Raw genomic sequence first — 27,608 nt, forward strand, 5'->3', positions numbered from 1 at the left:
TTCTTTTTTTTTTTTTTTTTTCCTACAAAAGAAAGCAGATGGATAAGGGCATAGCTGGTGGGGAAATTAATGTCAAGAGAAAATTTATTTAAAATTAAATAACAATATGCTTATATTCTGAAGAGAATCAGCCAAATAGGGAAGAAAGATTTGGTAGTGCAGAACCAAGATAATTCTAATATATGAAGGAAATGTGATTTTTCGTATCAGGTAGCAGAGTAGTCTCCTCGAGGAGAGACCCAATTTGTGCTTGCTTTAATAAACCCACATGGTGGATAGACCTCCAGGGCTTCTATGTCAGCTAGTTCATAAGACTGAGAGAGGTGAGGTAGAGATCATGTTTGCCATAGGAAAGAGGGAGAGACTTAGTGTATGCAGTGAAGAGCCAAATGTGTTTCAGAAGGAGACTATGTGTCACATAACCAAGAAGAGAGACTTGGGATTGTCTTCTGATATAAATCTTTTCCCCTGTCTTTGCCGCTAACTTTTCAGTAGAATCTCCACTTGTAGGTTTTCTTTTGGAAAATATGAAAAGGTGCTGAAAGTTGCCTGAAGGTTGTAAACAGATTTAAAGAGTGAAAGCAGAGTCTGCCCATGGAAGGACACCCCTTTGAGGTTATGCTACGGACTCCCTCTACCAGACCTCTGTCATCATTTCTTGCCTCAGGCAGCCCTCATTTATTTTATACCAAATTACCCACTCAGAACATTATACCTATTTCATTCTTCAAAGTTTCCCACCTCATCTCTCACCATCCTATTTTCTCCTTGTTCAATGCCAGGCAAAGTGAATTATTTGAAGTTCCCCAGACTCACCATGTTGTTTCCGATACTTCTCTACATTAAATTCCCTCTGCCTAAAATAGTTTTCTTCTTCTCCAAGAGCCAAGCCCCCCTCTTTGCCTGTTCAACTCGTGATTCTTAAAGTTTCACTGAAAACCTCTTTCTACTAGAAAATTGTTCCTGCCTCTGCTTCCTGCATGGTAGTACTTACCATAGTACATTGCAACTGATGGTTTATTATCCATCTCCCCCATTAAACTCTGAGGTCTCAGTGATCTCCAATTCATGATTTTCCCTACACTTAGGATAAGGTGTGCTGCGCAGCAGCTGCTTAATAAATGCTGATCATAAATCAAATAAATATCTAATATTAAAATTTGTGAATAGCAAGTTAGATAGCCTAACATAAGCCTTTACCTCATACAAGTTGGGTTTAGAGTCCATCTTCTGTTTTAAATCAAGGTCTTTGTATCTTAACAGTGACTCTCTGGCACCCACAACTGTACCAAGTTGTAAGTGGGATCTGATGTTTGTTTACTTTGTCATGTTCAACATTTTTTTCCCAATCTTCTGCTGGAATTAAATACTGATTGGTTCTGAATTTCACTAAGGTACTAACCGCAAGCTTTATTCTCTCTGATACTCTCTTCTATATCTCCGGCTAAAAAGAGGCTTTCCACAGGTTGGGTAGCTGGCCTAGGATCTCTAGTGCCTGAATAGCTAGGTGAATGAAATTATATACTACCCACTGCTACTGGACTCTTCTCACCCCTGTTTCTCACTCAACTCTCTGACGCATATAAGATCAACACTGGCCCATGTTAAAACAAAGTTTATGATTCTGATTTAGGTTTCAGTTTGAGAGGAAGTGCTGTTCTACTACTGAATTACCTCAGCCATGCTACTTCCAACTCATACTTTGCTGCCCTTCCACCCACATAAGGTGTCAATTTGTCTCATGGATGAGGCCAGGTTATGGATTCACTCAAGCTTCTATGCCACATAACTGACAATGGCTCTGCCATTACTTCTGCCTTTTGAACCATTCTTCATGCCCAGCCCGTTCCTCTGTTTACCTCTTCTCTGAAATCGTTCTCGTTTCTACTCTTCACCTTGCACGTATTATGCTCAGCCCTTCCTTAAAACATTGTGTTTTATATTGCATTATTAAATTTTTATCAAGAGGTTTCACATATGCAATATGTTACATATGTTGCATATGTTACTAACTTTAACCTTCATATACTATAAAAACTATAGCTGGGATCCCTGGGTGGCGCAGTGGTTTGGCGCCTGCCTTTGGCCCAGGGCGCGATCCTGGAGACCCGGGATCGAATCCCACATCAGGCTCCCGGTGCATGGAGCCTGCTTCTCCCTCTGCCTGTGTCTCTGCCTCTCTCTCTCTCTGTGACTATCATAAATAAAAAAAACTATAGCTAAGGATGATAAATCAGTGATTTTCATTCCTAATTCTAATGGAAAGCTACCAGCTTTCAGGGTGCCTCTGACTCTAAGTTATTTCATGCCCATTTCTTTCCCTAAGTCTCAAGTTCATGGGTTTCCTTCAATTGTCCATGAAGGTCCAAGTGCATTTTCATATAGCAAAACTGTTACGAGCCTTTTAGATTTGAGTAGATGGACCACAAGTCTGTGTTCTGCCCAAAATGTCTGACACATGGAATTTTTTATAGAAACTTATTCTACCTATCATGTAAGCGAATAAATATTTTTAATGCAAACCATTACCTATAAACATGTTTGGCAAAAGGAAATAGGACACCCCAACCAAACTGAGCTCATTTTACCAATTTTTTCTTTTTTTTAAAGATTTTATTTATTTATTCATGAGAGACACAAATAGAGAGGCAGAGACACAGGCAGAGAGAGAAGCAGGCTCCATGCCTAATGTGGGACTCGATCCCAGGACTCCAGGATCACGCCCTGAGCCAAAGGCAGACGCTTAACCACTGAGCTACCCAGGCGTCCCTTACCACCTTTTTAAGAATAATTGCTCATAAGCAAAACATAGGCATACCAATGAAAATAAATTCCAATTCTGCCACTTAATTAGATTTAAGCCATTTTCAATAAGCTCAAATTCCTGTGCCTCTTTTTCCTATATAGAGGAAAAACTACCTCTTAGAAGTTTTGTGAAGACTTGAGAAAACAAATTTTATGTATAATAAATGATCTAAATATTATCAAATAGCATTATCAAAAATTCTCTGGGTTGCAAAAGAATAAAAATAACTGCTTGTCTTTCTTTTTCATGAAATAATTTAGAATGAATCTCAAGGGCCCATGGATATGCAATTAAGAGACTAATTAGTGGAGGTAGCAAGGTTACATCATGCTGATAAGCAACAGGAACAAGGAACAATGCATGAGGATGGGGGGCAGAGAGGGTTGCTAACTAGATCCTATACTCAGGAGTTCCACATAGAATGATAATTAGGGACTATTGCTTAATATTAGTTTATGAGAGAGGCCATGCAATGGGTAAGGTTATTGCTTGAGAAGGATTTGGTAGAGAAGGATTCCTTCTTTATCTTACTAAAACTGAAAGATTCTTAGTTGACTTATGGGAAAGTGGGAAGGGCTTGAAAAGGCATAGAAATGGAAAAATGAAAATCAGAAGCAAAAAAGGAAAATCTGTAAGATGTATACATATATGTGGTTAATCTCTAAAAATATTTTGGATTAGAAATTTAGAAATAAGATTTATACTTAAGTACAATGGCATAATTTATGTTTGTATAGCAAATAGAATACTTTACTTCCCAAACTGATTATAAACAGATATAATACAACCTACAGCACAATTCAGTGGACTGTATATGTGCCATTGTCACTGTTGGAAGCTGGAGTAAAGTATTCTGGAAACACCTGGAAATTAAGTCACCCTCTGAGAGTTGAAACAGTGAAATCAAAACATAATGAGAATTAAAAGTTGTAAGACTACCTTAGAAGAATGTTTTCCAGCTAAGCAAAATTTGATTATATCCTGTCTGAAGTTACCAATATAACCAAAAAAAGAATATGTTCATCAGAAAGAGGATTGATTGGATATTTGAGTTTCTTAAAAACAGAGATTTACACAGGAAAACACAGATGACACATCTAAAAATTGTTAATGAAAAATAGATTCTTAGATGATAGACTACCAATGAGACTAGGTTATTGCATTCTGGATGCAAAGACTGAATACTGGATTTCGAGAAAGATTCCCAGGATTTGAATCTGGCTTTGTGACTTTCTAGCCATATGACTTTGAATTAATAACCCAGATATTAGTGTCTTCACTTTATCTGCAAATTGGGGCTGATAAGAGTACCTCTTCACAGAGTCCTTATGGATAAAATGCAAACCCACAACAAATGATTATTACATTTGTTAGGGCCAACTCCCTTTGTTCTGATACCAAAATAACATTAAGTAACGTTCAGATTATGATATGGTTTCTGATGTAATTTGAGAATACTGTGGTCATGCAATTCAAATATTGCCATGCTTGTGACAGATATATTCTTCATTATAAAATAATAGATTGCATGTTTAGTGTTATATGTCACTCTTATGATCTTGATTAATGTAAGTCTAATATGTTATCCATGCAGCATGTGTTTCAGAGCAACCTAAAAGTCTTATGAGCTGAAGTCAAAATTCAAAAAAATTAACACATGTTGCCTCACTTAAGGATGTAGTTAAATTCAAAGACAATTCTTCTTTATAAGAAATCGGTTTCCAGAGAAATAAATACTAGAGAATGGATACAGATATGTGGTAGGACATTAGTCAAATCAAGGATGAAGCAGAGTGTAGAGGGAATGCTTCCTGTTATTCTCTCTCTTATGCTGATAGAAGCTAAAATATAAGACAACCTCCTTTTAATATCTTTCACCATGCCAGTGTTCCCTAGTGTACCACCCGCAAATCCATCCTGAGAAATACCATCAAAGTGATCTTTTAACAGGAAAATTTGTTTATCTCATTTTCCCTAATTTCCTTAGTGATCCACAGTGGGCAGGGGAAGCACGTCTAACTCCCTAAGTCCCCTAGCTTCCTCACCCTCAGAGGTAGGGCCCAGGCTGATGCTTAAGAGTAAGTCTGTGTTTCTGGTTACAGTTGAGTAGACCAAGAGTTAACATAGCTGGGCCAATTAGATTCTCTATGCAGGAATTTGGAATTGGAAACAAGAGATATTAGTTGGTCTCTGCCAGCTGCTGGACCTATAACAAGTAAACTCAGGAGTGAATTTGAAAGATGGCTGTGTCTCCTATTTGATGTGAAGCAGAGAAAACCCATCTCATTAGGAAGATAAGTAATGCCAGCACACAAAAAAGAGCAGAAGTGAAAGATAGTGATATCTTTATAACCTTGTTCCTGCTTAGTTCTGGTTTCTAAGGAATGACTGAATTCCCTTGGAGCTTCATGAAACTACCTGAATTTTTCTAATCAATTCTCTTTTTCTGCATCAGCCAGCCTGAATTCGTTAAGTACTTGCAACTATAAAGTTCCTTTACTTACAAAGTATAATCTAAGGAGATGCCCTTCATAACCAGTTCTTAACTGTTGCTGGTCCAGCCTCATCTCCCACAGTTATATTTGATTTTCCAGCAGTACCAACCAAATAGCACATAAGATTTTAGAACTTCCATACTCTCATATCAATATGTTTTATGCACACACTTTTCTCTTTTTTACAAGCACATTCATCTTTTTTCAACTACCAAATGGTTACCCCTCCTTAGGCATTCTATCCCTACCACTTGCATTGCACTTTAGAGGCATTCACACTATTACATATAATTCACTGAAGCAAATGATTTGCATGCCTATCTCCCCACTATGCTATAATCTCATAGATGGCAAACATCTACTGTTTATATTTTGTCTTTTACTTCTATACTCCCAATTCAAAGCACATGCTATGTGCTGTCACGAATTTCTGATATATTCACATCTTTTCAGCTATTCATATGATAAGATGTATGCTCAATGAGCATAATCACTGAAGGCACTGGGGCTAATGATATTCTTTTCTGGGACAAAAATATAAAATAAAATGAGCTCCTGAAGGGTCACATTTTATACATAGTAGTTCTGGTAACTATGGTTAGTCATAGGCCTACCACATAAAACTTCTTAAGCTGTTTCATCAGTGTCAATTTTAAATCATACTTGAGGTATTAAGTGGCAGGGTAAACCACGTAACAGCAGCATCCTGGGTCAGAGCCAAAATAAGAGCTGTGAAGGATCATTTGCGGCCTCCTCACTGCATTGTCCTGGACACAAGTGGGGATTAAATGACAGCAGGCTGGCTAATCAGCACCCGTCTGGAGAGTTGAAGTTGGGTTATTACAAGCTGAGAGGGCGGGTAGAGTGATAGAAAGACAGGTGTGCACCCAAGCAGGATTGTCTCGAGACAAAGAGCCTGCAGTGTGGCCATCAGAATTGAACAATGGGTGGGCCTGTCCCACTGGTGGTAGGTCAGTAGCACTGCCAAGACAGCAGATGATGAAGTAGCTGTGATGAAGGGCAAAGGATGCTGTGAAGTAGGAGGACCATACAGAACTCCTGGTTTGCCTAGGATGTTCCTGAGGTGTGCTTGCTGTCCTGATCTAATTACTATGTACTTAATGTCTCTATCACTTAGAGTCTTAAAAAGGCCCCAGCTTGATGAAAATTAGCAAAGTGACATTAATTATAAACAATCGTTAAATCAAAATAGAACCAAACTCTGGTCACAAATCAAAGTACTTTATTTTGAGAGAGTTTCTAAAACATTATTGTGTTGCATTTCTGAGTTGCGTTTGTATGTTTGTCCAGAATCTCTTGGAGGGGATATTCTTAGTCTCTATGGTTCGGGCAAGGCTCAGTTTCATCTTTACAACCCACTGATGCATCTAATTTCATCCTTTCTACTCCCCACCCCCAAATAATCCCAATCTGGGCCAGACAGAGTCCTTCTTGGGATTTTGACAGAATTTTAGACAAAAAATCTCTGTTGATATACGTGAGTTCTGTTGGTTATCTGTACCATCAAGTGGGAAAATGTTGAGGGGTAACAGAAGCAACACAGAGAAAGACAGAACAGAGCAACAGAAAAAAAAAAATCTTGTCTCTAACCCTGCCTAGAGTTTGATTTCAGTTACAGGAGACAGTGAATTCCATTTTTGTTCAGTGCAGTGTGAATTAGGTCTGCACATATTACCAAAAGGGTTCTGACAAATACAACTGCCTTCTTATTAAACTGTCCAACTTTTTACTTGCCCTCCCTCATTATACCAGGCCCAGGCCCACATTCAGCAGCTATATGAAGAGAACAAAGAGAAATTAAATGATAGGGTGGACCTGGATCAGCCTAGGAAGAAGCCACTTCCCATGACTGTGGCTCCCCTCAGAGCACAGCACTGAAGTTACCTTAGCTGGAAATCAGTCACTAACGTGCCTATCTTCTCATGAATCATATGCAAGCAAGTTGTAATAACAGTAAGCAGATACAAATACAACCTTTATTTTATTGGCTCCTCACAAATAGAATTAATCTAAATAGAAAATTGACCCTAGCACATATTGAACTTAGACCCCAAGGCTATAGCAGCCAAAGAGTTTTAGCTTTGGCATCGTCAAAAGCACTGTTTGCTTTCTAATGATGACATAATTGGTTTTTATCCTAACAGTAAGGGAAGAAACAGGGACAACATATTTTGGTATTGACTTAAGGAGTAATAATCAGGCTGGCGGCCTCTGTCTTCCAGGGGTCATAGATACACTCCATGTGATACCTCAGTTCCGTCCCTTTTCTGAGGTGGGCTGTTACCGGGTAGGGGCCTGTGAGGTAGTGTGGAGCTAGTCTTGATGCTTGGACCCAGCTTCAAGCACATGGAAGGAGTTCTGGCATTCTCTACTTTGTCTCCATTATCCCTGTTGCTTCCCCCATTCTGAACCCAAGACCTCTGCTTATAGCCCTGAGACCCTAACCCAGCAGGACTGAATTGTGCTCTCTGTATTGTTATTGGAATAAGTTTAGATGGACAAGTTGTCTGGAGGCACAATGTCTCCCTCCACTTGTCCTGGAGAATCATAAGCCACTATTATAACGTGTCTCATGCTTTAGAATTTGTTGTGAATTGACTTAGTTCTTTGGAATTGAGTTGAGCTAAGGACTCCATATTTCAGTGGCCACTAAACATAGTTCCACCTAACCACTCTTATTGTACCCAAGCCTGTGCTAAAACTGTTCTGTACGATCCTGCCACTTCATTTCCCCACCTTACTATCTTAAAATCTCCCCATCACTGCACTCACCAGACTTATGAAATAAGCCTAATAGGTCATGAATTGGTACTAGATATATATGGACATAAAAATATGTAAGGACAATGCTAGTTAGGAGGCTTCTACAATAATCCATCTTCTGTGAGATCATAGTAGCTCAATCCAGTGTGTTAGGAGCAGTAAGAGTTGGCAGAAAAAAATTTCTAATAGTTTGGATGTGAAGTGTGCTGGCAAGAACTAATCAAAGATGACACCAAGGTTTTTGGCCTGAGTAACTGGAATTCTAAGAGTTGCCATTACACCGTGTGGGGAAAACTGAATGGGGAGCAGTTTTGGAGGCTGGGGACACAAAGAGCCAATTTTGGAATGTCATGTAGTGTTTACCATACATCAAAGTAGAGATGGTGCATTATTCAGGAGTCCCCAAGACAATCCTCACTTCTTACACTTATTTCAACTTCAAACGTCCCCAATATCACCCTCAAGTTTGGTAATTCACTAGAACAATTCCCAGAATGACTTAAAGCTGTTATACTCATTGTTAGAATTTATAACAGGAGGATACAGATTAAGATCAGCCAGGAGAAGAAGCCCATGGAGCAGAGTCCAGGAGAGGTCCACACTCAGAGGTTCCATTTGCCTTCTCCCAATAACTCAATGTGTGGACATTGCTAACTTTTCCAGGCAACACTGAATGACAATATACATGGAGTAGTGCCAACTAGGAAGGCTCTTGTGAGTGTTGGGTGTCCAGAGTTTTTATTGGGGGTTGATCCTGTAAATGTGGCCAAACATGCACTTGGCTGACCTGTAGTTTCTAGCCCCTCCAGAGGCTGATCTGATACTTCATGACCCAAAGACCCTATAATAAATTACATTGTTGGACTATCAGCTGTGAGCCAAGGCTTCTGGATAAACAAAGACAGTCTGATCAGACAGGATATTCCAAGAGCTTAGAGATTACCTCCCAGGAGCCAGTAGCAAAGGCCAGACCTCTCTTTGACAAGGTTAATTTTTTACTACACAGTTGTCAAATAGGAAAGTGAATTTAGGACTCTAGAGTTCAGGGAAGTAGTCTGGAAAGAGATATAAATTTGGGAGTTATTGACATATAGATGGAGTATTAATTAGGTTTCTAACAGGAAGCAGGATTTACTTAGATGCTTGAAATGAAGAGATTTTGATAGAGATCACTTATAAGATTGCAGACAGACACACACACACAGACTCATGCACACACGCACATGCACACACAACAGTGATTTTTAAGTTCCAGGGGAGAAGTGATTACCAGAAACCAGTAAGGAAGGTTGGTATGTGCCAGGCATAGTACTAACTGATTCATATGCATTAGCTCATCTGATTTTTTCTGTATGGTAATGATTATTATAATCACATTTTTACAGATGAGAAAACTAAAATTTGGAAAATTTAAATATTGTCTGTAGTCATTCAGTAGAAAGTTAATGAAGTGGTATTGATGCAGACTGTCATGCCACCATATGGGTCAGAAATTTGGCATCATGATGCAACATGTAAGACTGACTTATGAAAAGGTTGCATATATGTTTGAAAGGTCTCAGCCTTTCTCCATGACTGACCTGCTAAAGGTTATTCAGGTACTGCCAGTTTATGATTTTCCCCCTTAGGCCTTCCTGGGAGGCTTCCACTTTGCTAGATTTGTATTATGAGCATGTGTGGTATGGATTTTAGAAAGGGAAACATAACAGAAAGAACAGAAGCATCATGGGCAGATTATCCTGTAGAGAGAAGTCAGGGCAGAGATATATAAGATTTCCCAGTGAAATAGAAACAGAGGAGGTATACGGGTGTATGAATGTGAGCCTGTGTGTGTGTGTATGCGTGCACACAAATGCACACATGTATGTGTGTTACATGTTAAAGCAAAGTTTTGAGAGTCTGTGGGTGTTTGACAAGAAGAAACAATATGGAATTTTAATGAGTTGCTTCAGACAATTAATCTATATGCTTTGTAAAAATTTTTTTGGATTTATTTATTTATTTATTTATTTATTTATTTATTTATTTATTCCTGAGAGATACACAGAGAGATAGGTAGAGACATAGGCAGAGAGAGAAGCAGGCTCCATGCAGGGAGCCCGATGTGGGACTCGATCCCAGGTCTCCAGGCTCACGCCCTGGGGTGAAGGCAGCGCTAAACTGCTGAGCCACCCGGGCTGCCCAATTTATATGCTTTTTAAATGTTTTCAGGAGACTGTAAGAGTCAGAATTCCTGTTTGGATTCTACATATTTGAAAGGCATCATGGTTCAGCACTGGTTCTTGCCTTTATGTAAGAGCACAGTGTCTGAAATGTATGGTCTGCACTGTATTGTTTTCCATTCTGAAGCGCAGAAAGCCTTTGCTCAATAAAACAATATCCTGGCTAGCATTTGATGACACAAATAAGTAAGGAGGAAATTTTAATATAAGGATGACCAATACATGATGCCACTACGCCTACCCCATCACTCAGGTTCAAATCCCTTTCTGAAACATGCCTCTGAACACAGAACTGGTCTCAAAAACATTTTTCACACAGCACTCCAGGTAGCCACAGACAGCTCACCTTGGCATATGAATCGAAACTCATCTGCTACTTGGTTTCTAATATATCATGCTAAAGTGTTTTTACATGTTTTGAATGTATTGGGCTCTATCATACTCTAAAGATCTAGCAGATTTCAAAAAGAGAGATGGCATTCCCTCTCTGTAAGGTGATTATTAGGATTTGAAGATTTTCCCAGGAGACCAACCTTCTAGTTTTCTCTACATAGCTTTATCTCCCTCTTCTAAGAACATGAAAACCACTTTGGATGTTTCTTCTGATTTTCCCTTCCTCTTCTCCCTTTTTATTTTAGACCTCAATTCTCTTTATTTATTTTTTTAATTTTCCCTGTACTGATAAACAAATCTACCTCATCCCCAAAGAGAGGGGGACAGACAAAAATTTTCAGTGGCAATCTACATCTCAAAAGTATAAGCCACTTTTGATTTTCTTAATATGATTAACTCCCTTGTCAATACTTAATGTATTACCATAGCCTGCAAAACCCATCTGGTATAGATATTTTATTCAGTTTTCTTCAAAACACTCTGTAGCACAGGGGCACCTGGGTGGCTCAGTTAGTTAAGCATCTGACTCTTGATCTCAACTCAGGTCTTGATCTCAGGGTCATGAGTTCAAGCCTTGCATTGGGCTCCATGCATAGCATTTTCTTTTAAAAAGAAAAAATAAGTCTAAAACACTCTGTAGCACAAATAAAACATTCTAATAAAAATAACTCTTTGAGATGTTTGGTCTCTCAATGGATTCTTTTTTCTCAATTGAAAGAAAGGGAGTGGGGTTGATGATGAAACATTGAATGTGGATGAGTCATTTTTATATAGTTTAGTACACAAGGCATTTGGAGGGTAGGGGAGAGGTCTGGCCTGCATAAAGACCACAGTAACTAAAATGATAAATAGGCCTGATGAGTGAGCCAGGTGGCAAAACTCTAGTTTGTGTGGCTGCTGAAGTGGATACCTGGGTATAGGAGGAACCTGGGGACTCCCTTCCTGGGGCGGGGGGAGGCTGGGCCTGCAGAGAGTCAGTGTGATTGATCTCTTTTAGAACAGAGTGCCAGCTGGGGTGTGCATAAATGACTCCTTCTGGATTCTCCTTAAAAGCTGAATTGATGCCACCTTCTGAAAAGAGCAGCTCAGACCTCTGTCCCCTGTAAGCTGAAGATAAACCTTGATTTCAGCTACTGTAAAATATCTGAAAGCAGAAAAAGGTTAAAAAAATGTACTCTCAGTGAAGGAATTAGAGGGAATAGAATGTTACTCATCTACCAAAATAAAGGGATAATTGCAATGTGGTGCTCCTTTTTTGTTAGAAGATTTTCAGGAACCCATCTGTGCAGATTGTTTCTCTTTTATTATCATTACATCAACTAATTACATTAGGGAAAGAGGGGGCATTTTAATTAAAAGATTGTTTTAAGGAGTTATAATTCTACACTTTCACTAAATAACTTAACCGGGTGCCAAATTTGTTAAAGTATACTGCATTTCTGAAAAAGTTGTTTGGAAATTTTTTGTATTAACCACATTTTCAACAAAATAAATTTCAACCTTTATTTTGTCTCATGGATGGCTCCTTTTATTTCTGCATTTTGACCAAAGAATTGTGGGAAATGACCACATGTAAAGCAATCCAATTATTTTAAGAAGCTTACTTTTTTCCTATTTTATTTTACAGAGCATGCATATTTAACTGTTTATGATGAATTTGATTAGGGTAATCTTTTCTGAGATAGAAATTTTTTTGAACACAATAGTTTACAGAGAAATATTGGGGGAGATAGAAAGATCCATAGAGATCTACAGAGGAAAATACATATACCCAGTATGGTAATTAGGCATTCCTTCTGTTTAGGCCCATTTCCCTTTGGATAAAACCCTTATCCACATACATTAAATTGCAAGGAGGCCATCAAATAACTCATTAAATAAAGTGCGTAAACATCCATTCTTTGGATGTTTTGGATACATCTTCCTTCTCAACCCTCTCTTATTCTTCCAAGTTGTGCTAAATAATAAAACTCAGACAGAGATTGTATGTAATTGCCACCTAATGGGGAAGGCAAAGGATCTGGAAAGGAAACATGGGTAAAAGAGAAACAATATCATAGTTTAGAGCAAAGAAGACTTGGAAGCCAGGAGAGAAGTCTAAGCACCTGGTGCACAAGATGGTGAAAAATGAAATTTATAAATCATGTTTCTACTTTCAGTATTCAAACAGCTCTCTGGGTCTCTTTCTACTGATTGGAATGCTGAACTACTTTTATTCTGAAAACTGAAGGTGAAAAGCATTGTAGAAATAACTTTTGTATTAAAAAAAAAGTGTCAAAGTCAAACTGTATTTCAGGAGTTCAAGAATGAATAAATGCTATGATTCCTGTCATATTTATTCATGAAACAATGTCTTGCACATAGTGGACTTGCAGTTAATACTTGCTGAATGAATGAATAAAAGCAACATTTTACTTTAATTCTCAAGTAGAAGATGGCAGTTCCTACTAGCAGCAGCTGTTTTATTTATTATTTATTTATTTGTTTGTTTATTTATTTATTTATCCTACTTTAGCTCTTCAATATTATTCCTCAGGGAAGCTAGCAAACTGAAATCTGTTACATTAATGCCAGCAGGGATGTATGTGTTTGAAGAGAATAAGTAAACATTTATTGTACCTGATGGCTCAATGGACCATCCACATGAGCTCTTAAGAGATTTGAAAATACTTGGCAGTATTTATACATAGGATGAACTCTGCAAATACTATTTGTGGATTCTATTCTTCAGAAAATTTCTATTTTTTGAATCACTTGAGATTTTTCAACTCAAAACTGTTGGACTAATCTGTAAATATGGTGTTCCTTTCTCTTTAGTAATGAGTTAATCTCTTAAAATGTCAATTAAAATTTTTATGTTGTTACATTTTCAGTTGAAATCAGTGTCAAAATAGTGCCCAAGGACAGATTTAATAACCAGCACTTAAAAAAATAACTATATCCTTCCAAAACTTAGCAAAAATAAAAATATTGACAGCTACCACTTTTTGAGAGTTTGATATGTGACATTTCCTTTTTGGGCATTTATATATTAATACATATATGGCTTTTTCCTAATATAAAGAAGAAAAAAGCAAAGCAGAGAGAAATATAATGTCTTCCACAAAGTCACACAGATCATACATTTTTGAACTGAAATTCAAACCTAACACCCAGGCTATTTCTGCAATGATAGGCTAAATCCCCCCAATTTATATTTAACTTGCACAAAATCTTGTGAGATAAGTTAGCCAAGGATAGCTTTTTTTTTTCTTCATTTGGCAAAGGTTGGTATTAAATCATTCTGCATTTATATAAATAATTTTATGAGAATAATAGAAATTCAGAGCTAGGAAAAATTTAGAGATAATATAACTTAGTAATTTTTTTGAACTTAGTAATTTTTAGACATTTTGGTTTTTATATTATCTTATATCCTTAATAATTGAAGTTCTCTGGAAGCATTTGTAAGATATTTTCATAGGTCTCTTTAATCTTTGATTTAATGGGAGGGAGCTGGATTTTCATATTTACTTCTTCATTTAATATGCTGTGACATCATCTGTGTCTTATAACGTCCAGAACATACAATTGCACACAAGTGACAAAACAAAAGCAAAAAAAGCCAAATAACCTCTTAGTATTATTATGAAAATAGTTGGAAAATAGTTGGACCTCCCCCTTGAAAGAGTGAGGGGATATGTGGACCATACTTTGAGAACTGCTGATCTAGATAAAACTCATTTAATAGATAGGACACTAAATGTCCTATAAGTCTGTTCCTGAGCTCAAGTCTGATGATGGGTTAGGAAAGCACTGGTAGTTTCTTACAAGGATATTAGATCTGACTAGGATGGGCACTAAGTTACATTATGGAAATATATGGAGATGATTTTGAAGGGGTCTATTTTTTTACTTCCCTCCACTCCTACTAATGGCACAATAGTCTACCCCCACCATCGCAGGAGAACTATCCTTTCCTAGGTCATCATTAATTTTGTAGTTAAATTTAATAAACACTTTCTTAAAGTATTTACTGTTTTTTTTACTAGCAACCCTTGGTTGATTGTTCCTCTCATTTTGAATCCTCCGTTGACCTGATCCCCATGATCTCATGCTCAGTGGAAGCACAGTATCCCTCTAGCTCCCCAAAACAGAAATCTGGGAAACTTCCCTGACTCCACTCTCTCCCTTACCAAGTACTTCCTGTAGTTTTTCAAAAACTTCTCTCTGGTCTATCTACTTCTATCTCTCCCTACTATCTTGCCCTGCACACAGATCTTGGCCTTTCCTAACCTGCTTTATTACAACTACCTTTCAACTCTTTCTTCCTTCAGTTTTAGCTCTTCTGATCTGTCCCCATACTGAAAATCTGAGTGATTTCTTTCTCAGAAAGAGAAATCACTTTTTCTTCTTTCTTTCTTTCTTTCTTTCTTTCTTTCTTTCTTTCTTTCTTTCTTTCTTTCTTTCTTTCTTTCTTTCTTTCTTTCTTCTTTCTTTCTTTCTCTTTTTCTTTCTTCTTTCTGTCTTTCTTCTTTCTTTCTTTTTCTTTCTTTCTCTTCCTTCCTTCCTTCCTTCCTTCCTTCCTTCCTTCCTTCCTTCCTTCCTTTTTCTTTCTTTCTTCTTTCTTTCTTTTTCTTTCTTTCTTTCTTTCTTTCTTTCTTTCTTTCTTTCTTTCTTTCTTTCTTTCTTTCTTTCTTCCTTCCTTCCTTCCTTCCTTCCTTCCTTCCTTCCTTCCTTCCTTCCTTCCTTCCTTCCTTTCTTTCTTTCTTTCTTCTTTCTTCTTTCTTTTTCTTCAAAAGAGTGAGGGGGATGCAGGGAGGGGTGGGAAAGAGAGAGAGAGAGAGAATCCTAAGCAGGCTCTATGACCAGTATGGAGCCCAACATGGGGCTTGATCATGACCTGAGCCAAAACCAATAGTGATGCTTAACCACCTGAGCCACCGAGGCACCCGAATGCTTCTTTTGAAATGTAGATTCTAAGTGGGGACTTTCCCACTACCCTTAAGACTTCAACTCTAAAGTAATTTACACAGGCTTCTGAAGCAGCCCCATGCCCTCTTAAATTACACTTGTCACCACTTCTTCCTTGCTGCTTAAGATACTTTACCCACACTCTCTCACCTCCCTGCCAGTATTAAAAAAACAAAAACAAAAACAAAAATAAAAATAAAAACAAACTTTTTTTCTTCTATCTAGTCTTTCAACTTTTTTTACTCAGGTATTAGCTTCGATGTCACCTTCTTTGGGATAATTTTTATGAGCACTCTCATTCTGAGTTAGATGATTCTGCTATATTCTTCTTCAATAATTGTACTTTCCCCACCAAAATATTATTTGCTATTTTTCATATATAATTGCCTGCTTTATAACCTTTACCTGCCTTCCCCTGTATATTTTTAGCATAGTATGGGCAGGGATTTTGTCTATTTTATTTTTTACTGTATTGCCAATATCTAGAACAATGCTTGACCCATAGTAAGATTTTAATAAACATTTGTTTGATGCAGGAGTAAATGAATGATGTCTCTTTTCTTTCTTTCTCTTATTCCTACAGTCAGCTGTATTTACAGTTTTCTGATTCACTTTTCCTAATGAAGTTGGAATTCATTCTCTGAATTAATTACTTGATTATCTTATGATCCTAGCTAATATAATATAGTTATTATCCTATAGAATTGGTATGCCAAAGTGGTTCCAAAAGTGACTCCCATATGACATTTACCTGAAACCAGACTTATCTTTGGAAATTAACCTCACTTTTTGATGATGGAGGAAGATTGTTGAAAATACACATTCATGAGTCCTATCCTCTGCAGGTTCTGATTTAGCTGTGTAGATTGTAACCAGCTCCATAGATTACTGTCATACTTTCCAAAGTTGGGGGACCATTGCCTTACTGCAATTATACTCTTGTTTATTTAAAAAGTAGCTAAACAATACTACTACCCTTTAATAATTTATTCTAATTTAGTTGCAGAGCATTCCCATGTTCAAATAAATATAGATTTTTATACCTGTTTTGGAAGATTTTATAAGTTCACTGCTAAACTACAATTAAGCAGGTGTTATAAATTCAAATATTTGTTTTCACCTTTGTTTACATCTGTACTCTTTATATATACATTAATTCTCTAGACTGAATTGTATTATGTTTAATGGATACATTTAATATCATTTAATTGTGTTATATTCATTTTACTGTAGTTAGTAAATATTTAAATTTATAAATCAAAATGAGACAATTATGGTATACTGTGTAATTTATGCAACCATGATTTGTAGAATTTTAAATGGCAAAATTCTAAAATAACTTGCAATGAAGTAAATTTTATGGGACAGTATTTTAAAAGCAAAAGATACTAGGTATATTTGTGAGTTTGCATATTTTTTAAACTGTACATCTCATTTGAGGATGAAAATACTGAAAACTAGTCATGTTAATTTTATTAACTATGTTGCAACATACTAAAGTGTATATAGCATTATATCTACAATGGTCTATTTATTTAAAAATTGAATGAAGGGATCCCTGGGTGGCGCAGCGGTTTGGCGCCTGCCTTTGGCCCAGGGCGCGATCCTGGAGACCTGGGATCGAATCCCACGTCGGGCTCCCGGTGCATGGAGCCTGCTTCTCCCTCTGCCTGTGTCTCTGCCTCTCTCTCTCTCTCACTGTGTGCCTATCATAAATAAATAAAAATTAAAAAAAATGTTTAAAAAAAAAAATTGAATGAAAAGAGTCCTAGAAAAAAAAAAAAAAAAAAAAAAAAGAAAAGAGTCCTAGAATTTGATTTTACTCTCTGGATCATATATTATCCACAGATAATACACAGATTTTTAATACACAGATTTTTTTACTCAGAGTAAGATATATTTTTATTCCTATTATTCCAGGAGGAAACACACACACACACACACACACACACACACACACATACAGAGAGATAGAGAGAGAGAAAGCTCCAGATTAATTATTTCCAAATATATTCTTTTATTATTGTTTGTCCTACTAATATTTATGAAGGTAGTTCTTCACGGAAAATAGAAATAGAAATACAGAGATGAGATGGAAAAAAATGTAAATAAGAAAGAAGAGTAGGAAGAGGAGATAAGGATATTGCTTAATTTGGTCCAAGCTAGAATAGAATCGGATGATCCTTTTATTCTTATCACACTCTTATATATCTAGTCTTGTATGTGAATTCTTGAAGGGGTTTCATTACTTGAAGTTTGTATAAAAGAATAATTTTGATGATTTCTCTTATTTTAAAATGCCAGCAGTTCTAGACGTATTGAACATGTATATATTAATTTGATATATTTTTGAAACATATACTGAGACGCTACTTCTCTCGGAAAATATTTGGTTTACTAATAATGCATGTGGTTATATATTTTTCTGAAGTTAATGTTATATCTAGCAAACAATACAAAAAAAGTTTTATTTCTTAATTTAATTATGGTTCAGGCTACTACTTGAGTCTATTTTATTTAAGAAACTTATTTTACTCTTACATATAAACCAAATTACTAGCCCATTACTTGTAAACAAAAACAAAAAAACAAAAAAACAAAAAACAAAAAAGTAACCAGATTTCTAACACTGAAGAATAATAACAAATTATAACAGTCACTGACTTACAACAGACTTTAAGACATTTATACAAGCCACTATTAATGTAAAACACAAAACAAAACTCTATCTATATATGTGGAAAGGCATAGAAAATAATGGAGGAATAATATTTGTAAGCTATCAATTGTGACAACCCTTTGGGGTACAGAGGGAGACTATTTTGCTCTATATCTTTTTATTTATTTAAATTATTATATCAACTTATAGTCATGTATGTCTTTCATAATTTGTAAAATAATTTCTTAAAGAATTTGAGAAACAATCATCTTAACAAAAATGATGAGATCTGGTTAGAAAGTAAGAATTTCAGTGGTCATGCCATGAAATGCACATATGCATGGTCAAAAAAATCAGGTATTGTAGTGAGTATGTTCTGTGATTCTATGACCTACTCTGTTTTTTCTCTAATATTATCCCCCCCCCCCTTTTTCATTAAAGGTCTCATTCGTTTGCAGGAGCTCATCAAAGCTCCATCAAGGTACAATCTTCGGCTTAAAATCCGTCAACTACCTGCTGATACAAAGGATGCAAAACCCTTACTAAAGGAAATGAAGAGAGGCAAGGAGTTCCATGTAATCTTTGACTGTAGCCATGAAATGGCAGCAGGCATTTTGAAACAGGTAATCTTTAACTTACGTAAATTCTTGGATCCTTTATTATATTTGCATTTAAAGCTTTTTTGTTTTATTGTTTTTTTTGTTTTGTTTTGTTTTTTGTTTGGTTTTTTTAGGAGGGGGGAGAGTTGGAGGGGGGTTAGGGGATGGGCAGAGGAAGAGGAAGAGAAATCCTCAAGCTGAGCTCAGAGCTGGATGCAGGGCTGGATCCCAGGACCCTTGAGATCATGATCTGACCAAAAATCAAGAGTCTGACCCTTAACCATTAAAAAAAGAGAAAAAAGATTTGCTCTTTAGCTGGCATCTTCTAGGAGATGCCTTACACATTTGATCTTATTTAATCATCACTGTGACCCCATGAAGTAAAAACTATTTCCACCTCACAGATGAAGAAACTAAGTCTTAGAAAGATTGGGTAAATTGATCAATGCCCAGCAGCAAAAAGTAGTAGAGGGATTCATATTTCTTCTAGTGATGTTAAGTATTCATTCCAGAATAAAGCATTGCCTGACTCAAAAATAATAGTAAATCAATCAAATGAAATGTCATGGCAGTAAAAACTTTTAATGTTACTTCCTCACTATTCCGATTTAGCAGCAACACTGCAAAACAACACATACTGGCTGATATCACAGTGGTTTGGAATTAGTAAACTGTCCTCGAACCTCTAAGAGATAAAATATCTTTACTGGAGATTTATGCAGATTCAGATGTCAAATTATATCCCATAAAATATAACTATCAACAGTAAATGCCTGTTATAACATGGTTAGTTTATTAAGCAGATGTTTGTCCAATCTTCCAATATGAATGTTGGTTTCACTACAGTAAAATCTTTAATTGGATTTGGAAAATTGCTCTAGTGTTATATTTGAGTAGTAAAGCATATGAAATTTGGATGTCTTTTTTGTTTGTTTTTGAGGGTTTTTTGGTAGTGAATAAAGTGATGTAATAAAGTAAGCAATGAAATTTAGAGCAGGGATTTATTTCTCATATATACCAAAACCAATTCTTGATTACTTTTAGAATAGACAGACTTGGAAAGGAGAGTTTTCCTTTATGCCCAGAGTGAGTAGCACTGGACAATTTGTCAGTGACAGAGCTTTGGTAGGTTTTCTCTACGATTTCAGCAAGTATGTAAATGATTGTCTTGTCTCTAGAGTAACTGACTTATTTTGCTATTTGAAAGGTGATAGTATCCATCAACTTTAATAAAAGAATTGCCATTCTGCCTTTTATTTAGTATATCCATTATTTTATAATTGTTTCTTATATGTAACCTGCTCTGTTTGCAAAATGAAAACATAATTAAGATAATATCTAAAATGTATACAGAGCACCTAGGTGGCTCAGTCAGTTAAGAGTCTGCCTTCAGATCAGGTCATGATCCCTGAATCCTGGGATGGAGCCCAGGGCTTAGGGCTCCCTGTTCAATGCGGAACCTGCTTCTCCCTTTCCTTCTGTCCCTTCCGCTTCTAGTACATGTACTTTCTCAAATAAATAAATAAATAATATTTTAAAAGTTAAAATATATACAGCAGAAGAAGTTAATAATTTTAGCAAGATTAGTAGATGAAAAATCAGAGCAAAGGTAAGATGATAATATGGGAGTTAAGATTAATTCAGCATAACATTATTACACAGAATGCATGTTTTTAGTTTCTATAACACTGACAAACCACATATATGGTGTTTGTTTTTTAACTTACCTAGTTCAAGAGAGCATTTGGATCTCGGTTATTCTAGAAACTAATTCAAGAAGAAAGTAAATAGATTACTTCTTACAAATGCAATACATTTAACAGGACTTGCTTTTAAGGTGTATGAAATTTTTCTGAGATTTCTCAACTTTGGTTAATGATAGAAGTCCAAAGAAATGGTATAAGAGTTAGAGCAGGCATTGATGGGCTTTCAGCTTGTCTGGCTTAACCTAAGAACAAATATTAGAAGTATCCAGGAATACGTTTATCAGGTTAGCCGTATTTGTTTCATTGTTTTATTTATTTAAACTAAATGAGTTTTTCCTAAATATTGAGCAAAAGAGAATTTGAAGTTTTTTCCCTGAACGCTCTAAAAGTAACTGAAGCTTGGGGCTGGCTATTTGGGTGCACTAATTGGTATACATGACTTAATAACAAAAGATTCCACCTCCACCCAAATTTGTCAAAGAGAATCCCCTATGGCAGGGTCAAGATGATCTGCAATTAAACCTCACAAGGTCATTCTAACACAGAGAAAAAGTATTAATTAAGGCTTTGAAAGTCTAGATTAGAGAGTGTGAAAATAAAATTTTTAGATTGGAAAAATGCAAAATCAGATGCAAATAAATTCCCACAGCAGCAAGAAGAAAATTATTAAATTTTAAGAAATATCATATAAAGTCCACCTCTTTAATTGTTAACTTTGAGCAATGTAATTTCTGGATATAACCCAAAGGATAAACTGATTCCAAACTATGACTAAATATGTTAATTTGTCATATGGCATTGTTAACACTACACTAGTTGAATGTTGGGAATTTCTAATGATATTTTGATTTTGGGAAAAATGAATCTGTAGTATTTCTTTCCAGGAGGGATAACATAGTACAACTAATTTTTCTATTGTACATCCAGTTTTTCTACTGTGGATACTCTCATATTATTTATACATAAGAAGATATTAATTTTATCATTATTAATGTGGTTTGAAGTGTGTATACAGTTCGTTTAAAAACAGTAGCAAGGCATAAATATTATAATTTAAAAAACATCCAGAAAAAGTTTGTGGTGTCTAAATGTTTCCAGATTGGTTGGGGACCCCAAATGTGGGGTAATGGTTGACTGGAAGCCAGTGGGGCATGGGGTGGGGGTGGTGGGTGCAGGTGATGGCAGTGAATATAATTCACTTAAGCTAGAACAAAGGAGGTAGAAGTTTATTGACTATACCACAAGGGAGTGATGGGCAGGACAGCAAAGGAGAAGCTATCTGCCAGGAGGCAATGGGTGGGAGCTGTTTTTAAAGAGGGAAGGTGGGACACCTGGGTGGCTCAGTGGTCGAGTGTCTGTCTGGCTCAGGACCTGATCCCAGGATCCTGGGATCCAGTTCCTCATCGGGATCCCTGCAGGGATCCTGCTTCTCCCTCTATGTCTCTGCCTCTTTCTGTGTGCCTCTCATGAATAAATAAATAAAGTCTTTTTTTTTTAATTTTTATTTATTTATGATAGTCACACAGAGAGAGAGAGAGAGGCAGAGACACAGGCAGAGGGAGAAGCAGGCTCCATGCACCAGGAGCCCGACGTGGGATTTGATCCCGGGTCTCCAGGATCGTGCCCTGGGCCAAAGGCAGGCGCCAAACCGCTGCGCCACCCAGGGATCCCAAATAAAGTCTTAAAAAATAATAATAATAGGGAAAGTGAGAAGGTACTGCCATGTATGAAATTTTCCCTTTTTTGGTAACTTGCCTAGTCCTAAGTATTCCATTGGCTAGTTGAGGCCTATGGATATATTGAGGTGGGCCTATCTGTATTCAGCTAGGTCCCTTTGCCTTAATCAAGTTTCCATTGCTGAAGCCTGCTGTCTAAACTCTACAAAGTTCTTTTTTTTTAAATCCTACTGGAAATTATTAATTTATCTTTCAAGAGAGTATCCCTATTGTCCATTTTTGTTAATGTTTATGGTGTAGGTACTCAATCAAAAATAACTACCCTTTTCTATTTAGGTTACACATTATAGTACATAACTGATTCTTTTTTTAACCTTTTTAATTTAATTTAATTTAATTAATTTAATTTAATTTAATTAATTTTTTTACTTAAATTCAGTTTGTCAACATGCAGTATAAAACTCAGTGCTCATCCCATCAAGTGCCCTCCTCAGTGCCCATCACATAAAAGATTCTTGTTTTCAGGATCAAAGACTGAAGGAAGGTCAGAAAAGGCATAAACAGTCCTCAGTTATCCTCTACAGATTTCTTCTCAAGGTGGTGAAGAAGAAGCCTGTGGCTAGTACAAAATACCCATGTCAGGAGCAAACTGTTGTCCCTACCACCATCTCCTTAATGCCTTCCATCGCTATCTCCAGAACACAATTTTCAATACTGGCTTGAGCTCTTTGAGGTTTTCAAAATATCAAGGAAAAAATCAGACAGGAAAAAAAATATATATATAGAGAGAGAGAGAGAGAGAGAAAGAGAGAGAGAGATTATAATATCCTACAATGGATCAATGCCTTTGGGAATATAAAATATACCATTTTATGAAGTGGCATAGTTTTTTTTAAAGATTTTATTCATTAATTCACTGAGAGGCACAGAGAGAGAGGCAGAGACATAGGCAGAGGGAGAGAAGCAGACTCCTTGAGGGGAGCCCGATGCGGGACTCAATCTCAGGACCCCAGGATCATGACCTGAGCCAAAGGCAGACATTCAACTGCTGAGCCACCCAGGCATTCCAATATAAAGTAGCATATTATATCCTATATCCAAACTTCAAGAGTTAGAAAACGAGATTTCATGTTTACTTACTATCTCAATTTGTTGGCCAATTTATTCATTCTTATTCTGTCCTACTTTCCTACTTCCCTACTTTCCTAAAATAAGTTTGATAAGAAGATCTACCTCATAAGATTTTTAATGAGGCTCCCAGGAAGCAAGAATTCCTTCCCCTTTAAGGGTCCTTCTATCTGGACTGAAGAATAAAATTGACATGAGAGAGATTAACAGGAGAAAAGCAAATTTAATAGCATACATGTAGGGAATCGACACAGACATGGAAATTCCAAAGACAGTCAGTTGGCCAAAATGGGTTCTATTCGTCATGCTGAACTAAGGAGAAGGGGCACTTCAGAGGAAAGGAATGTACTTCCCAAGGCAATAAGGAGAACAGATGTTTGGTAATTAGATGTTTGTCCTGCCATACTGATGGATCACTCTGATAAAATTTATCTCTCCTAATAATCCTTATTCTGAGAAGGATCCCCAATTTAGGTTTTTTTTATGTGTTAAGAGAGGAGCCAAAGTTTCTCTTGACCCCACACAGTTGCCTTCAGCTCAGAATAACATTCATGCCAAAGTGACCCATCTTGGGTCAGCTTGCCTTCAGCCTCTACAAGGCCTAAATTAGAGTAAAATGTGCAGTGTGCTTAGAATATTACTTAACACATTTTAGGCATTATATGCTATTTATAGTTATACATCCGAATCACTATTTCTTTCAATTGTCTTTATATTTCTCTACCTGTTTATTTGATAAAATAAAAACTATTGAATAATGCTGAGCTGTCATTGCACAGCTCTGGAGCTGAGAAACCTTTGGTACATATCCATCAGAACAATGAATACTTTCTACAAAGATAATCTTATGTACCCTTATCTAATAAGATAAATTTTCTCTTATTTTGATTAAGATTCAGACTTCATCAGAGCCTCATTGGCTCATACACTCTTTGTCCATTCAGGAAATGTTATTTGATAATTTGTTCTAAGTGTTGTGCACACAATCCCACTGTGTGTGTGTGCGTCTGTGTGTGTGTGTGAAAAGGGTCATCAATGAAGACCAAATTAGTATTCTTATTATAAATCATAATATCACAATTAATTCCTTTCCTCTGCTTAATTCTCTGATGCTGTCTTTCATTAACAAATGTTTCTCCCTATTAAATAAGTATATTTGATATGTTCCAAAAATGTTCACAAATATCTATTCTTTCTTAACAGCTCACTTCTAGATATAAAAACTTTATTTTAGTTAATTGGTTAATACCTACCTGTGAGCGTAGACTACATAGGGTATATAGCTGGGGCAGCTATTTGGCAAATGAATTTGTGTAGTTAGTATTTTATGGAAGAGCATTAGATGCACCTGAGAATACTTGTTTCCTACTAAGAGCTCTTCATTCAGCTCAAAAATGCATCATTTTTCAATTATCATCACCAACTACTATTCATTGATAAACAGCTATTTCAAAAGTGTTCTCATTTTCAGAGGAGAAATTGAGAGTCTTGTGACTGGAAGTTCTAATCCAAAAATCCTTATTTTAAGATTGATAGTCTAAAATTGACAAGGACTGTATAAGTATGAAATAAAATAGTAATTTGCAACTGGTCTATTAGTAAAAGTAAAGAACATTTCTTTATCTGTACTTTTCTTTCTTTTTTTTTTTTTTTGTACTTTTCAAATAACAGTGGTGATTTACAGTTGCTTCATCAATGCTAAGGAAAGTCTCTAAAGTGCTAAAAAAAATTCCTACTGGCATTGCACTTTGCAGCATTTTCTTTTCTTTTCTTTTTTTTTTTTGCATTTTTTTTTTCTAATGGAGTAATAGTGTTCATCAAAATAGAATGGTGTTCCTCATTAGAGTATTTGTAGTGGAGACATTACAAATATAATGAACTAAGATGTGCTAATTTCAGGTTTGCCTCAAATTTAATGCCTCCTTTACTATGTAAAGCAATAAGCTTTACAATTGCAAACTTTCAACTAATTGCTTTTGTATCAAGAGAATTGGTTCAGAAACCCTTCAGTAACTGCTAATCTTCTTTAACTATGGAGAAAAGATTTAGTTTGACACCGTTTTAATATAACCTGAATATTATACCCAGATTCTTCATAACATCCTACTATTTTGTTTTCTTATTGACATATTTCATATGATGTGTGTCTTAAATATTAACATACATATATATTTATTTTTTGCTTCTTAGGCATTAGCTATGGGAATGATGACAGAGTACTATCATTATATCTTTACGACTCTGGTAAGTAACTTAAAGCATAAAGATAATGCTCTAAATTTTATTATTAAGTCTTTTCAGGATGACGAATGGGCTTTTGAGTGAGAATGACTGGTACTTTTGTAGTTATCATTTATTTTATTTTTATAAAACTCAGGAAGAATTAATTCTTATAGAGAATAATATTTGGTGGGAAGCTGATGATTTTGAAATAATATTATCTCCGATGTCAATTCATAATATTGTATCTGTGGGACGCCTGGGTGGCTCAGCAGTTGAGTGTTTGCCTTCGGCCTATGACGGGATCCTGGAGTCCCGGGATTGAGTCCCACATTCGGCTCCCTGCATGGAGCCTGCTTCTCTCTTGGACTATGTCTCTGCCTCTCTCTGTGACTCTCATGAATAAATAGATAAAAAATATTTTTTAAAAACCCAAAATATTATATCTTATTTATATATTGCTTTAGAGAACTTTCAGAACATAATAAATAGTCATATTGGTTTGCTGAGAAATCAGTGTTTTAGAAAAGCATAATTTTTTATGTTGTTATCTTGGTTCTATTTACTTTAAAAAACAGATTTATTGAATCTGTTCTTTTAGTAGATTAAATATTCTGTTCTGCTTTTGCCTATGTTTAGTTGGATTTTTAAAGTATTATTTAATTTGCAATTAGCAAATTGAATGTTACCTTTATCTTTTGTCTTTACATAATCACCACACATTTTTTTCTTAAGTATGCATGAAAATATGACCTTACCCTTCTGTCAAACCTACTAACTCTTGGTTCTATTTCTTTACTAATATTTTATCCTGATTTTCCCTCTTCTGTGAAACGACTGTCTGTTTCTGTCACTAATTCTTTCCTGCTGTAGGGGCAGAAATTTTGTCCTTCTTCCCTTCTAGGTTCTTTGGCTGGTCTAATAATTAAATTGACATAAAACAGATTAACGGGAGAAAAAAACAAATTTAATTTCATGTGTAAGGAGCCCCAAAGATATGAGACTCAAGGTCAGGTCAGATAATTGAGCTAAGGAATGGGATGAGGGCCTGGGGCTTAAAGGGGAGGAAGGTAATTCACAGACCGATAAGAAGAACAGATATTTGGTAATTAGAAGTTTGCCCTGCCATGCTGAAAGATCTTTCAGATAAAAAAAAAAAAAAAGTTATTTCTAGTAATAGCTCCTTTTCGGGTACAGGCCCTCTATATAAATTATTTTAGTTAAGGCAGAAATAAAAGTTTTTCCTCAGTCTACAGGGGTTAGACTTGGTTGCCCCCCCCCCCCCCACTGGTGGGTCTTGATTGCCTTCAGATCAAAGTAATCCACATGCTAAGGTGGCATATTTGCATAGGCATATTCTATTCCCCTTTCCTGCCTGTTGCCCAATATATAAGAGCATCCAAGTTTGAGTCTTCATTCTATTTTTCTTCTTCCTCTTTGGTTATTTTCTTCAGGACTGATAGGTATTTAGAGCTTCAGTTATTACCTTTGTTGAAATGAAATCTCAAAGTTCCTTTGTAAGATTTCTGAGTTGTTATATATTGCTGCATTATAGAACAAGTCTAACTGGTGTTACATTAAGATATTTATTTAAATCTTAATGTTCTCTAAATTGACCCCTCTTCTGATTTCCTTTGTCTGACGCCTACATCACCACCAAAATTTGACTATTTTTTTTCCTCCATACTGTCTCTAGCATGCATCTCCACTCCTACAATGACCAATGCCCAGTCCAACCAATGTTTTCAGTTAACCCAAAGTCTTCTGATTGGTCTACTTGGTTTTAGAGGTCTCAAAGCTACTAGATCAAGTTACTATAATGTACTACTATAAAGTACTATAATGTACAGCAATAGCTTCCTGTAATAACAGCTCTCCTCTAATAGAGAATCTTCACACAATAGTTTACATTTTATTGGTAAATCCTATGGTTCACTCTAATAGAGATATTACTTCCCACCAAGTGA

The 27,608-nt window shown here is 36.1% G+C and overlaps 1 protein-coding gene across 1 annotated transcript in view; it reads left to right on the forward strand.

The window, feature by feature from the left end:
• Nucleotides 1-27,608, forward strand: part of GRIK2 (glutamate ionotropic receptor kainate type subunit 2) — a 1,069,280-nt gene that overhangs the window by 684,673 nt on the left and 356,999 nt on the right. The window contains 2 exon segments of the mRNA XM_049092419.1: nucleotides 18,754-18,935; nucleotides 25,612-25,665. Of these exon segments, the coding sequence (XP_048948376.1) occupies nucleotides 18,754-18,935; nucleotides 25,612-25,665 (236 nt within the window).

The sequence above is a fragment of the Canis lupus genome, chromosome 12 (assembly GCF_003254725.2).
Source record: "Canis lupus dingo isolate Sandy chromosome 12, ASM325472v2, whole genome shotgun sequence".
NCBI lineage: Eukaryota > Metazoa > Chordata > Mammalia > Carnivora > Canidae > Canis > Canis lupus.